A 15,767-nucleotide genomic window follows, 5' to 3' on the forward strand; every position below is an offset into this window, starting at 1 on the left:
CAGTAGAGGGTAGGAGGAGTCAGGGCAGACTGAGGAGAAGGTACCTGGATTCAGTTAAGAATGATTTTGAAGTAATAGGTTTAACATCAGAAGAGGCACCAATGTTAGCACTGCATAGGGGATCATGGAGGAACTGTATAAGGGGGGCTATGCTCCAGACTGAACGCTGAAAGGCATAATCAGTCTTAAATGGTGATGATGATGATGATGATGATGATTTTATGTTCTACTGATACCTTCCCATTTACATGATTACATCAATTGTTTTAAAGAAAATAGGTTCCTACATAAGCAACAACAGAAGCTGTAAGGATACGAGGAGACAAGATGAACCTACCTGGAGATTAACATAGCCTCTTGGTAGTTGTGCCACTGATCCTTTAGCTGAAAATGTTTATGATAGGACTGTATCTCTTTATAAATAAATAGAGAAATCCAGTAGTTATTTTCAAATGTTCACGTGAAATCACTTTGCATATTTATTTACAGAGTTCAATTCCCATTGCTAAAGACCAGGCCTCATTACAGATCAAAAATGATTATGCAGGTCTCCTTGTACTTATATTTGATGGATAACTTTAAATTATATTCTGCCAAAAGGAAGAGAATCATGAATTAACTGGCACATGAAGTACGTTTTCCTGTAGTAGATCAACAAATTATCTACAGGGCACACGGAACGATGACAATAATAGTTCATTAAAGTGCAGTGGCATGTCTACAGATATTACATATTATGTCTGTCACTGATTCTGATAGCCAGTGCTCGTACCTTGAATAATCCCAAGCCTAGTTCAAACAATAATACTAGAGCACACAGAGTAGAGATTACTGAAAGCCTGGAGCAAGTTACATACTGACCAGGACTTAACTCCAAGAAAAAATAGGAACATAACTATGGAACTGTGCACATTTTGTCCTTATGTAGATACATACTAGAATATTATGTGATTTAGGTTATTTTTTTATTATTTGAAATTGCCCCAGTTCAAATTATTGCTTCATAAATAGATTTAATACTTGCTGTCAGACTTTGTTTATCAAATTACAAATATCAGCAGTATCTATTAAAACATACAGAACCAATTTATGCTCACACTATGGGAATTCCTGACTTTTAGGTAGGGCATCCATATTGATTATTAAAATTTGGACATTAAAAATTAGACAGTTCTTAATTATGGCAATTACATATTTGTTATTTGTGTCATTGGGTTTAGAAAATTTAGCCCATCAATGGTATATTAACAAATTCCAGAAATTTATTTTGGTTTGGCTCCAATATGTGCTGAAAGTATGAGGTGGCTGAAATCTTTAATTAATTATATCACATGATTTAATCAGGTTTGAGCTAAATAAACTTGTCTTTGAAATGAGCAAAAATTGGTCTAAAGTTTAGAGATAACGTACCTTTCTGGATCTATTTATCAGCATACTAGATTCTTATGGTTGTCTTCTAGATCAAAACTTTGAAATACATCATTTCCAGCAAAACTAAATAATAAAGAACATTCAGAACACTGAATTGCATAATCTGAATAAATAGATTTCTTAGGGTAATTAATTTACATTAGTTTGTAAATTCATGTAATGTGTGCTCAGATAACTGATTCTATCATCAAAATTTTTGGGAAGAATAACAGCAAGAAAAGAAAAAAAACTAGTATAATATGTAGCTATTGTAGTTAGGTGTATAAAGGCACAAATTTCAATAATTTTAAGTAAGTTTCTGAATGCGCTGGTCATCTATTTACATTTTAATACAAAAATAGAAAAAAATTACAGAAGTCAATCTTTCTTTTTGTTGAATATTATCAAAATTTAGTAAAAATGAAATTTGAAAGAATTACAAAATTCAAATTACTGTATATCTTAACTTATTATCAACCAGTGGTCATTAATGAGATTGAAATTATTAACAAACAGGATTAACTTCTTCAATACGAGAAAAAAATTTTACGTCACCATGAGAGCCACTTTTTACTGTCCATTTTCCACCACTTCACCTTTTTTGCACTTATCACAGTATTAACTCGTGGTCACATGAAATAAATGAAAAATAACCCTAATCAGTTTCTTATAAAAAGAAATCGTAAATTCACAAAATTTAACTTACACATATCAACGCAAGCATAAATACACATATAAACCTTTTATTAGCTTTTTTTTTTTTCAATAATAATCGTATAAACTGTTGGATGGTTTGGAAGCTTTCCCTATTTTACCCTCAGGACTCAAATGTTCCTTTAATTCAAATCTTAGTCTCAAATCATCCTCTGCACAGTGTCAGTAAGCTCAGCTTTGTGTCATGCAATTTGTAAACTTATATAACTCAGACCCTTTATCTTTGCCTGTTTTCACATTATCTTTGTAGACATAACATAGAAATTTTCAGTTATTATTATTCTTTGCAAAGAAAGAAAAAGGCCCATTGACCCTATTTTGAATCTACAGGTTGAAAATCCATTTCAACTGTAAATTTCTTTTATTATCGTGACTGGTTTCAGCCTCTCATAAGCCCATCCACAGGTGTCGCAACTGTGCTTTGGTTCCCGAGTGCCACAGTGGACATGTACTAGGCACAGTGTGCTACCTATGAATGTCTGTACACAAAATACCAGCATTTTCATAAGATTTTTTGAGAGTTTCATGTAGAATATGCATACGCAGGATTATACAATCACCAGACAAAATTCTTTTATCAAAATGTATTATTGTAACATTTACATGGTACCAGATCATGGAGTATTGGCTGGATACTGCTACAAGAGAAGTGTGACGACTCATGTTTTGATGGATGGAAAGATAAAGATATGGTAATGCTGGAGAGGGTTAGCCTAAGTCCACTGTCATCCAAAAGAGAAAGGAAGGATAGACGCAGTGGTAGGACAATAGAGTAACTAATTGGAAGGGGAGGGCTTTAAAAAATAACTGAGTAACATGTAACGACAACTGCCCACCAAAATAATTTATCACTCATATTGGCAAAAACAGATGGTTGTGGTTGTTCCCTGACAGTAGTATAAGAACTTTATCACTGAAACTTTTTCCTGCACCCTCATAAAATTTATTTAAATTTTTTCCTAATGTAAAATAATTATAACTAACATACAAGCAAACAGAATCAATACTGAGCATGACAATAATAATACCAAAGTAATACAGTTCTTCCTTTTAAAAAATTGAAGATATTTTCATATAAAGTAAGCAATATTCATTGTGTTGGTAGAAGTGATAATTCTGATCATTTATGCATACTGACTCTTTGTTAGTCAAAGTAAACCCATAATTTTGTTCCATATTTGAATAAAGTTTTCAAAAATCAGTATGCATGATGATAACTGAAATAATTTTTGTGAACTAACCTCTATCATAGAGGACTTTAAAAATAATTAGAAGTTTTCAGAAAATTAACAAAATACATCGCCAACATGACTCTTGACATTTGCCTCTTTTGACAAGGACTGTAAGTAATGCTGATACACAGGGCACAGGGTGTCCCATTTTAATCTATATTGGCTGATACTTCTGGAGCGGCACAATTCTGCAAAAAAAGTCTCTGCAACCACTGTCACCTAAGATGGTGCTTCCACGCATAGAGGTGGAGCAGATTGGGAGCGGGGGGGGGATGAGATTTGCTCATGTGCAGCAGCAGAGAGCAGGTAAACAAAGCCCATGTTGCCGAACTGCGCTGCTGTGGAAAACAGTCAGGCTTGTATGCCTACAGTACATTGTGTTATACGTTAAAATCTGTGAGGGGAATAATAAATACTAAAGCCAATTTCAATCAATCGTCATGAGAGAAATATTAATTCACGTCTCGATGACATTGCATCCACTGCTCCAGGTAACACAGCTTTGTGAAGACGTGAAGTACAATTTCTCTCAAAATGAAAATTGTCTAATAATAAGTACTCTCCACCACACACCATTAGGTGGCTTGCAGAGTATGATGTAGACATAAGGTCATTGAAACTACTTGCAATAATTATCATTTATTGTCATTTGAACTGCATTGTAAGTAAAAATTTAATACACAACAAAATTAACTTCAAGCACAAACTGAAATCATTATATTTGCTTGACAACTGCTTCTACTCAATAGAATTTTAAAAAATGTGTAAGGTGTGTGTGTGTGGATGTGTTTGACTACAGTTACGTCAATCACTGCTTGTAAAAATGAATTAGTGGTAGAAAAAACTAATGTGAAAGACTATCACAAAAATGTTCAGTAAGTTGTCATATTTTTCACTGTTAACAGGCATTATGAGTGTAAACTAACTTGTTTGACATTACAGTAACAAACCGCATTTATAATCCACTGAACAAGCAAAAAATTAACCATCATCTGCGAATAACTCCAGGGAATGCTGACCGATAACGTTGACCGATAACATCAAAAATCACCGATATCTCGACAGCTAACAATTACTGTCATTATAGGGCCTTATCCAGTTCGTGCCTTGAAAATGACAGAGGTTTACATGTAAAAATGTAGCATACAACATGGTAGGAGAAACTTAACTTCTCCTTGGGCAACATGTTGAACATAACAGCCAGCATAATTAAAAAGAAACGAAGTTCTAATCAAAAAGCGCTGGAAGTTGTTATTATTATGTATGCAGCCAATATCTTGACAAACACGTTTTTAAACCATGAGTCTTTAAAAGTAAGAAATTTATTACTTTGTTCCAAAGTCTGCATCATAATTCCATTGTCACTTCTATTTAAGTCTGTTTGCGAACAATCTGATTGGAAATTTATGATGATAGGTTCAAGGCTTATGTCTATCATCACTTCCCTGTCAAGTTCTTCTTTCTGAAGCTTTTCAGCATGCCACACAGATTGTGCCCACTCTGCAGGTGGAATGTTGTCTGTTGCCTCATGCACAAGCGATATTATCTTGAATGTTTTGTTTTTTTTCTCCCACACAGCCTTAAAACCGTTTGCCCAAATTAATTGCATGGGGCTACACTGATAGTGACATGTGGGTAAATGCAAAACTGTGTGACCCCATTCATGTGCAAGGAAGTCAAGTTTGTACGTTCTGTCACATGACTTGTATAAATTAACGAGCAGCAGGAGATTGGCATGAGTCTGGATTATACTGTGATTAATATTTTTATCTTTAAGCTGGGGAAAAATATTTGCTTTCCTGGTGTTTGCACTTGGTGTTTTCTCTATAACAGTTGAATTATAACTGGCAATGACCGATTTCAAAGCAAGGTATGACAAGGACTGTGAATCACGTCATGAAACTGACAGTGTTCATTTCCAAATAGTAGTCACTGCTGTTTTTCTTACACATAAATACAAATTTATTCTCGGAAACAAAAGCAGAAGAAGAGTCGACATACAGAATACTTATCCGAGGACCTATTCCTATGAGAACTTTAAAACTGCAAGTTCCGTCACTCATTTTCCAGCATATCTTCCTGGAATGATTCTAACTGGCCCATGTTTTGTCAAGGTAATACACTGTTGAACTACCTCCTTCTGACATATAATGAATCTTTATATGGGATATAGTTCATGCTGCACCTATGCCAGTTCTTTGAACTAAAAACTCTCTTCTTAACATATATGGTACCAACGTATTTTAAAATTCTTTATACTGACAAAGCACTTACCATTGAAGTCTGCATAACTGTAACACATTTTTGTGATGTCAGGAATTCATCATTCACATGGAGCACTTTAAAACATTGTTGTTAAAATGATGTTACAGGCTCCTTGCGATTTCTGTTTTCCAGGTGATACAAAACCAACTTTTTCTATGGTTCCTAAAGGTCTGACACTTTCATTTACAGTTCTCTTTACAGTTCTGTTGCCAACATGACATGGTTTTGGAGCCCGTTCTTGTGCTTTCAAATGTCAGCAGTAGGAAAGCTGCTTTCAAATTCATATACGAAAAAGTTATAAATGCAGTAAATAATCCTCTTCGCCTTCTTGTGAAGCACATCACATTTATTGCTGTCATCCTGCCTTTTTTTTTTTTAATCGTGCTTAAATATTTACAGCTATTTACAGCTATACTGCTGCAGGAAAGGAAAAACGAAAAGTTGAATGAATAATTCGGTTGTCGCAAAGTACGGGATCAGTGCAGCATATAGGAGTGAGATTCTCGCTCTCTGACTGTAACTCTCTGCTAGCCACTCAGAAAGGGAATGAATATTATTGGCTGCCAGTGGCTAGTGGAGGGGGATGTGCAGAATGGCTGAAAACTGGACCGCCTTCTTACAACTTTGGAAGTAAAAAAAGTCCAGAGGGGTGAGGTCTGGAGAATACAGAGGATGAGGGTTCAAAGTGATTTTGTTTTTTGTGCAAATGTCATGCACCAATGAGAGTGATTGTGCAGGGGGGTTATTGTGACACAAGAGCCATGAATAGTCTCGGCACATTTCAGGCCATTTCCTCCTCACATTTTCTCACAGGCATCACAACACATCGCGTTATTACCATCCATTAACAGTTTGTTCCAGTGGAATGAATTCATAATGAACTAATCCTTCAAAGACATAGAAAACTATCAGTGTGGGTTTGACATTTGACCTGACCAGAGGAGATTTGTTTGGTCTTGGAGAACCTTCCCCATCCCATTGTGTAGACTGAATGTTGGTCTCAACATCGTAACCATAGATCCACATCTCATCACCAGTTATGATTCTCTGAAGGAACATCACATTCTCATTTGTACAGTCCAAAAGATTTTCACAGATTGTAAGGCAAAGGTCTTTCTGGTCTTGACTAATGAGCCATGGGACAAATTTGGCAGAAACTCATAATTTTTCTCATGAGAAAGCAATGTTTGACTGGCAAAGGCTGTGGTCCTATTTTCACTTCTATTCTCTGCCCACAGTAACTAGCATCAGTACTCATACAGAATGGCAAATAAAAGTCTGGATGATACAGAATTTTACTATTAACCTATTCCTCTTTTAATTTTTGAAAAGCTTCCATTCATTCATGTGCCCAGCACCAGTCTACATCTTTCTTTAATAAATTCCGTAAACATGGGTTATTAAATGATTGATCACCCACAAACTTATGGTAGAAGCCAAACAAGGTCAACATGGCTTTCAATTCTTTTTCTTTTTTCCTAGGAGGTGGAAAATCTTCTACAGCCTTTAATTTCTTGTGGCCTGGATAAATCCCCTTTTCATTTATCATATGTCCCAAAAATGCAATCTCCTTTTTAACCAACTCTGATTTGGTAACATTTAATTTCATGCCTCCTTTTTGAATATCCTGTGAAACTTCATCCATTAAGCTACAATGTTAAAACCAGCTTGAATTTGCAATAGTATGTCATCTACGTAAACATTTATTCTATTTAGTAATTCATTACCTGGCACCTGATCCATGGCCCTGATGAATACACACACACGTACATTCAATCCAAAAGGCATCACACAGTAATGATAACACCTACCTTCATGTAGGAAAGCAGCACAAGATTTAGTTTCCATAGCCAGACTAAAATTCTGGTACCCAAAGGTGACATCAAAAGAAGTTAAAAATTTAGCATTATGGAATTTTTGTAGAATTTCATATACATTAGTAGTCCTATCAAAAGTACGTAAACATTTTCCAGAATTTTATAGTTGTTTGGTTACTATATGAGCTGAAAGTCTGAGCTGGTTGAAATCTTTAATTAATTATGTCTCCTGAATTAATTAGGTTTGAGGTAAAACATACATGTCTTTGAAATGAGCAAAAATTGGTATACAGTTTAGAGATAATCTACTTTTCTTAATCTATATATTAACTCTCTAGATTTTTTTGTATGCCTTCTAGATCAAGTTTTCAAGTATAAAAGACAAAGTAGGATGGTAGGAGCCAAACCTGCTTTGTCTCAAGATCAGTTTACAGTAAGTATTACTTATGATGCAGATTTACAATGAACACTGTTACTTGCAATGTATTTAATGGGGAAATTCTAACCTTGAATCTAGATAATTGAATAATTTTAAATGGGCAACTGAGAAGGTTTCTTACATCCAGCACTATGCACTGATAACTATTAGTACACTGTAGTCAATAAATGGTCTATAACTTGATACTAATTTCATACAACACCCCCACGGTAAGTCTCCCCTAACTCACAGTTCTGGGTGACTTTACCAAAATCTACCACTTTTCCTAGACCTCTCCAGTCCTTTTCCTTCACCCCTCTCCCTTCCCCTTCAACCCTTTTGCCTGAAGAAGGAGCCACTGGCTCCAAAAGCTTGCCAACTACAACTGTCTTTTATGTGTTTGTTCTGCTGCCACTTGATGAGTAGATTTTTTATCTAGCCAATTAAATAATACAATATTTTATGTTCTACACCGGTTGCTTCATATTAAAGGTGTATCCAAGATTATTAGAAGTATGTGCAGTAAGTGTGTAAATCTTGGTAGCTCATCTCTGATAATAATAACATTTTTGAAGCTGTAGTGTGCAATTCAATTTTGGGAGATATTGCAATAGTCTATTTGTGGAATCAAGCCAACTAATACAGTTGAAGCATATATGGTTGGTATCCTCTTCTTCAACATGTGTACAAAGTAGAAATGATGTAAGACCAATGCAGTCCTGAAGCCTCTTGAAGCAGCTGTGATGTACAAATTGTCTCATTACAGTAATGTTTGAAAATATAACTGAATAGATAACAAATCTACTCACCAAGTGGCAGCAGAAGAAAACACACACAAAAAAGTTAAGGAAATGTGCAAGCTTTCGGGACTGGCAGCTCCTTCCCCCAGCAGGGGCATTGAAGGGGAAAGAAGAGGGATGAAGGAAAAGGACTAGTGAGATTTAGAAAATTGGGAGAGTAATAGAAAAGTCATCCAAAACCCCATTCACTGCTGATAGACACATTATTGCAAGATTTGCTAAAACTGAACTGCATCCTACAAATTAATAACATTCTGATTAATGATGAAGAACAGCAGGATTTAAATACTTTTAAACATATTTATAGTCGTCTCAGATTCAGCTTTAATATGAAGCTAGTTGTGAAGTTTATACTATATTGTGTGAAATCAGTAACAAGTTGTAAACTGAAACTGCCTAGCAGATTAAAACTGTGCGCATGGCTTCAAACCTTTCATGCCTTTCATGGACAATTCTCTTGTTGCCTTTTGTGGACAATTCTCTTGACAACAAACCATTATGGTCATCACTCTAGACCCATCCTTGCAACTTTGTACCTCTCTCCTACTTTCCATATACCAAAGAAACTCACCTTCTTAAATTTGATGGACTAGCACTCCTGAAGGAAAGGAAATTGCAGACTAATGGCTTACTTACCACCTAGGGATTGTTTCTAGAGTGAACTTTCACTCTGCAGCTGTATGTACACTGTTTTGAGATTTCTGTCAGATTAAAACAGGGCGTGTCCAGGAAGCCAACATGTAACCATGCCATTTGTGGATGATTCTCTTATTTGTTGAGGAGGGGTGACTCACAACCTGCCCTCTTTATTTATTTATTTATTTGTCCATATAAATCTCTTTTTCAGTGCATATATTGTGCACAGGATATTGGACAGAAAACCTTTTTATCTATTGGTTTTTCGAACATCAAACATACATTATTTAAATTTTTATAACAAATGGAATCTATACAATTAATGATCACAATTTTTTTAAATACTGTATATTTTTAACTTATTTCTACAAGTAAAGATACAAATTACATTTTTGTTGCATGAGATACTGTGAGATTGAACAGTAGCAGTTTTCAGAAGGTAGGCTGTCACAGACTTTTCAGTGTTACAATGATTAACATGTATGTCACTGTCTGAAATTCATTATTGAATGTACTTGAGCAAAGTATACAGCCCTAATCATTTCACAACACTAGTAGTGTTGCAGAGAATTCTTACTACATAGCTCATTTTTGTTAGTTTTGAATTGAGGTACGTGATATGAGTGCCCCGTTTAAGATTTTCCTGGATATGAAACACAAGAAATTTAGTTTCATTGACAGCACTAATGATTTGGTTATCTATACATATTATGGGTTGTGCCACATTTTTATTTTGATCTGTGTGGAAATTCATGAGTACCGTTTTTTGGGAATTAACTATTAGCCTGTCTCTGGTAAACTATTCAGACACTTCTAATGTAATATCTTTTGCAGATGCAGTGAGATTTTCTTCTTTATGTCCTTCAGTCAATAGACTAGTGTCATCTGCAAACAGTACAGGTTCAGAATCCCTAACGTGTGATGGGAAATCATTAATGTATACCAAAAAAAGAATGGGACCTAAAATAGAGCCCTGTGAAACACCATGACTTACTCCAGATGGTTCTGAAAGGTGTACCTGGAGTTCATTTCCTTCCATGTACTTATTTTCAATAACCTGAGAACAATATCCCAAATATGATGTAATCCACTGATTTGGCACACCTCTTACACCATACTGTTCAAGCTTCCTAAGGAGCACAGAAGACTCAATCACATCAAAAGCTTTTGTTAGGTCCAGGAATAAACCTGAGATATTTCTTCACTTCCACTAGTACTGTCCAGCCCAGCTGCAGTACCAGTACAACATAGTCAGCTAGGACAATGTTGCCAGTTAAGTGTGTTTTCTGTATTAATTAGCTCTGAACATTGAATTCTTATCAATGTTCTCAGTCTTGTCATTTCTTTGTTTTCCATCATTCCTTAGTTGCTTCAAAATTCATGGAGGTGTGATCCGTCTATCCAGCCAAATGAAAGGCAGTTTGTTATTGTAACCACTACATAATACATTTATTGTATGTATAAAAAGAAACAGGTATTGTAGACCACTGAAGATGCTTCACAAATAAAAGAAGCAAAACACACATGGCAAAAAACAAACTGCCTTTCATTTAGTTGCATAGATAGAACACACCTCCACGGGAAGTTCTCAGTCTCTTTGTGTGTCCATTGCCGCCCAGCATCTCTATTATATTGTGAGTAAAACTATTGCCATTATTTTTATTTGAGCCCTAAAAAGACTTTGGAAGTTTTGCTCTTTGGATGACTTCATGAATAAGTTTAACTGCAACAGAGTACACATGGTTCTGTTAGTCCATTTGTCAAATACTGTGGGGCAGAATCCTGTACACAACTTTATTCTAAAATTGGTAACTATATCACAAGCAGCAACATTTATAGGACCAGCCAGTAGTCTCTAGACAATACTTAATTGGGTGAATAAATGAGAGTGGCTCATACAACCACATCTGGTAATCTAGAATGAAGAATCAATGATAAAGATGGAGCTTGACCAGGCATTCCGAACTGCCAGATGCTTCTCATCTGGAAAAATTGCAAGTTCTTGTTTTGGAATTATGTCTATGAGTCCTATCACAGTATCTCCACAATTTAGTAATTGTAAAAGCACTGTTACTGCCCATAGTTTTTGCCAGATGTCTGTTTTGTGCAAAATATGCTGTTGAAGCTTTCCTGGTTAACTTGCGACTTAAACTGTTCTTTTAACAGTTTCCAGAACATAGTAGTAAGTCTCATGCTAAAAATTCCTGCCAAATCAATTATTCAACTTCACAGAACATACCAGAAGAATCAGAATTACTTTTGTGCTTAATATCACTGATGTTTGCAATAGGGGAACGTGTGAAGTTACCTGAATTGTATTTCAGTTACCAGTAATATGCATACTTTTGGTCTGCGAGGGGATCTTACTATTTTTCAACTAACCATATTTTTGTTTACTTCTTTACAGTTCAATAGATGGGAGAAACTAAACTAAGTTTTAAGTGCACTTAAGATGCAACCTTATCTCTGTAAAAATTGTCAACAGGTGGAACAAGTTGATACAGACACTGCAGATACTAGCTGCCTTCCAGCTCATAGCTACTGTGGTCTGCACAATCGCTTGTACCCAGATCGGCGCAACATGGGATATCCATTTGACCGAATGCCACGTGATGGTGTATCCACTTTACGTGAGTTCATGACACCTAATATGGCCATGATAGATGTGAGGATACGACATATTGATGTTGTTGTTGGTCCCCAACCTGGAAATCAACCGGGAATACCTTCAAATCTTGGATGATCAAACATGTCACTAATTCCATACTACTGCATTTATCATGCAGACATACTTAGCATTACTGTAGACAAAAATCTACTCATCAAGCAGCAGCAGGCAAACACACACATAAAAGAAGGTTATACTTATGCAAACTTTCGGAACCAGTGGGTCCTTCTTCTGGTACAAGGCTTGAAAGGGGAAGGAAAAGAAGTGAAGCAAACAGACTGGAGAGGTGTAAGAAAAGGGATAGATTTTGGAAAAGTCACCTAGATCCACAGGACAGGGGAGACTTACCAGACAGGATGAGAGGGAAGTCCTTTCCTTCACCCCTTTTCCTTCCACTTCAACCGTTCTGCTGGAAGAAGGAGCCACTGGCTCTGGAAGCTTGCATAAATATAACCTACTTTTATGTGTGTGTTTTCCTGCCACCACTTGGTGGGAAGATTATCTATCCATTTACACATCAATAACTGATCATTTTCATTGTTATGTTGGTGTTATTGCAGGTTTAATAGCATAAGTACTACAGTGTTATGAACTGTCATTGAATATTATACAATTATTACATCACACTCTTGAATCTGTATATTTTCATCTAAAATTTATGTCTAACTGAACACAAATTGAGAGATGTATTTCTGACAGCTCAATGCATATTTTCTAGTCTGTATTTGTTGACCCATAAGGAAATCTATTTAACTGTTATAAAGGAAATATTATTTAAGTTTTAATTTTTAATATTTACTCTTTTTAATTTTTTCTTGTTTAAATGTGTGTTAATGTCATGAGACATTGGACTGTATGAAAGTGTCATACCAAAGAAACCAACAAAATTGTCATCTCCACCCAGATGTTATAAATAAATATATTTATTAAAAAAAATCCCGTCTTTTATTGGGGGGAGAGCAGGGGTTCTTGCAATAAAATTTCCTGTGCTAAATAGCTACTGCAATCATTATTTGACTTTTCCTTTGATATTATTTATAATAAATATAGGAAAATTATGTTTTGCATAATCTAGTCATACACTCTAGATGCTCACATAAAGTTTACTTTAGGAGTCTTGAATCTCAGCCAGAGGCTCCGACTTGAAAATATTTTTGGCGGGGCAAGAACCATTTTATTAGGTACTACATATAACAGATAACTTTGTGTTTCCATCTACATGTTCGACACTCCAAACCAGTCCTATTTGCAGATGAGACCAGTGTATTGATTGAAAGTGGAAATAGAAAGGCTCTTAGGCTGTATGCTGAAGTCACAAATGAGAAGATTTCAGAGTGGTTTGTGAGGAATAAGCTACTCATTAACTCTTAAAAAAAAAAAAAACACCACTACACAATTCCACACACAGCAAAATTAAAAATTCATTAAAACCAAATATTTCTTTGGAAAACCAAAAAATTAAGTGTCACTGAAACAAAATTGCTTTGTTTACTTACAAGACAATCTGAAATGGAATTCCCACATCACATTCTTAAATTCTAAGCTTTCTAAAATGACCTAAAATGATCTCTCAAAGGCTTTTGATTGTGTAAGTCATGAAATTCTGCTAGACAAGCTCAAGTATTGTGGCATGAGTGGGACAGTGCACAAATGGTTTAATTCATACCTAACTGGAAGAGTGCAGAAAGTTGAAATAAGTAGTTCTCGTAACATGCAAATATCAGCACATTCCTCAAACTGGGGAACTATCAATAATGGGGTTCCACAAGGGTCAGTCTTGGGTCCTTTGTTGTTCTTATTATACACTCCTGGAAATGGAAAAAAGAACACATTGACACCGGTGTGTCAGACCCACCATACTTGCTCCGGACACTGCGAGAGGGCTGTACAAGCAATGATCACACGCACGGCACAGCGGACACACCAGGAACCGCGGTGTTGGCCGTCGAATGGCGCTAGCTGCGCAGCATTTGTGCACCGCCGCCGTCAGTGTCAGCCAGTTTGCCGTGGCATACGGAGCTCCATCGCAGTCTTTAACACTGGTAGCATGCCGCGACAGCGTGGACGTGAACCGTATGTGCAGCTGACGGACTTTGAGCGAGAGCGTATAGTGGGCATGCGGGAGGCCGGGTGGACGTACCGCCGAATTGCTCAACACGTGGGGCGTGAGGTCTCCACAGTACATCGATGTTGTCGCCAGTGGTCGGCGGAGGGTGCACGTGCCCGTCGACCTGCGACCGGACCGCAGCGACGCACGGATGCACGCCAAGACCGTAGGATCCTACGCAGTGCCGTAGGGGACCGCACCGCCACTTCCCAGCAAATTAGGGACACTGTTGCTCCTGGGGTATCGGCGAGGACCATTCGCAACCGTCTCCATGAAGCTGGGCTACGGTCCCGCACACCATTAGGCCGTCTTCCGCTCACGCCCCAGCATCGTGCAGCCCGCCTCCAGTGGTGTCGCGACAGGCGTGAATGGAGGGACGAATGGAGACGTGTCGTCTTCAGCGATGAGAGTCGCTTCTGCCTTGGTGCCAATGATGGTCGTATTCGTGTTTGGCGCCGTGCAGGTGAGCGCCACAATCAGGACTGCATACGACCGAGGCACACAGGGCCAACATCCGGCATCATGGTGTGGGGAGCGATCTCCTACACTGGCCGTACACCACTGGTGATCGTCGAGGGGACACTGAATAGTGCACGGTACATCCAAACCGTCATCGAACCCATCGTTCTAACATTCCTAGACCGGCAAGGGAACTTGCTGTTCCAACAGGACAATGCACGTCCGCATGTATCCCGTGTCACCCAACGTGCTCTAGAAGGTGTAAGTCAACTACCCTGGCCAGCAAGATCTCCGGATCTGTCCCCCATTGAGCATGTTTGGGACTGGATGAAGCGTCGTCTCATGCGCTCTGCACGTCCAGCACGAACGCTGGTCCAACTGAGGCGCCAGGTGGAAATGGCATGGCAAGCCGTTCCACAGGACTACATCCAGCATCTCTACGATCGTCTCCATGGGAGAATAGCAGCCTGCATTGCTGCGAAAGGTGGATATACACTGTACTAGTGCCGACATTGTGCATGCTCTGTTGCCTGTGTCTATGTGCCTGTGGTTCTGTCAGTGTGATCATGTGATGTATCTGACCCCAGGAATGTGTCAATAAAGTTTCCCCTTCCTGGGACAATGAATTCACGGTGTTCTTATTTCAATTTCCAGGAGTGTATATTAATGACTTGCCATTCTATATTCATGAAGAGGCAAAGTTAGTTCTCTTTGCTGATGATACAAGTATAGTAATCACACCTGACAAACAAGAATTAACTGATGAAATTGTCAATACTGTCTTTCAGAAAATTACTAAGTGGTTCCTTGTAAACGGACTCTCACTGAATTTTGATAAGTCACAGTACATACAGTTCCGTACAGGGAATGGTATGACGCCATTAATAAATATAGACCTTAATCAGAAGCATATAGCTAAGGTAGAATATTCCAAATTTTTAGGTGTGTCCATTGATGAGAGATTAAATTGGAAGAAACACATTGATGATCTGCTGAAACGTTTGAGTTCAGCTACTTATGCAATAAGGGTCATTGCAAATTTTGGTGATAAACATCTTAGTAAATTAGCTTACTACGCCTATTTTCACTCATTGCTTTCATATGGCATCATATTTTGGGGTAATTCATCACTGAGGAATAAAGTATTTATTGCACAAAAGCGTGTAATCAGAATAATAGCTGGAGTCCACCCGAGATCATCCTGCAGACATTTATTTAAGGATCTAGGGATATTCACAGTA

At 37.4% G+C, this 15,767-nt stretch overlaps 1 protein-coding gene across 1 annotated transcript in view; it reads left to right on the forward strand.

The window, feature by feature from the left end:
• Positions 1–12,145, forward strand: part of LOC124545236 (phenoloxidase 2-like) — a 261,009-nt gene extending 248,864 nt beyond the window's left edge. The window contains exon 13 of the mRNA XM_047124106.1: positions 11,778–12,145. Coding sequence (XP_046980062.1) covers positions 11,778–12,035 — 258 coding nt within the window. The 3' untranslated portion in view covers positions 12,036–12,145. The remainder of the gene's footprint in view (positions 1–11,777) is intronic.
• Positions 12,146–15,767: the final 3,622 nt, after the last annotated feature.

This window comes from Schistocerca americana, chromosome 8, assembly GCF_021461395.2.
Source record: "Schistocerca americana isolate TAMUIC-IGC-003095 chromosome 8, iqSchAmer2.1, whole genome shotgun sequence".
Classification (NCBI taxonomy): Eukaryota; Metazoa; Arthropoda; class Insecta; order Orthoptera; family Acrididae; genus Schistocerca; species Schistocerca americana.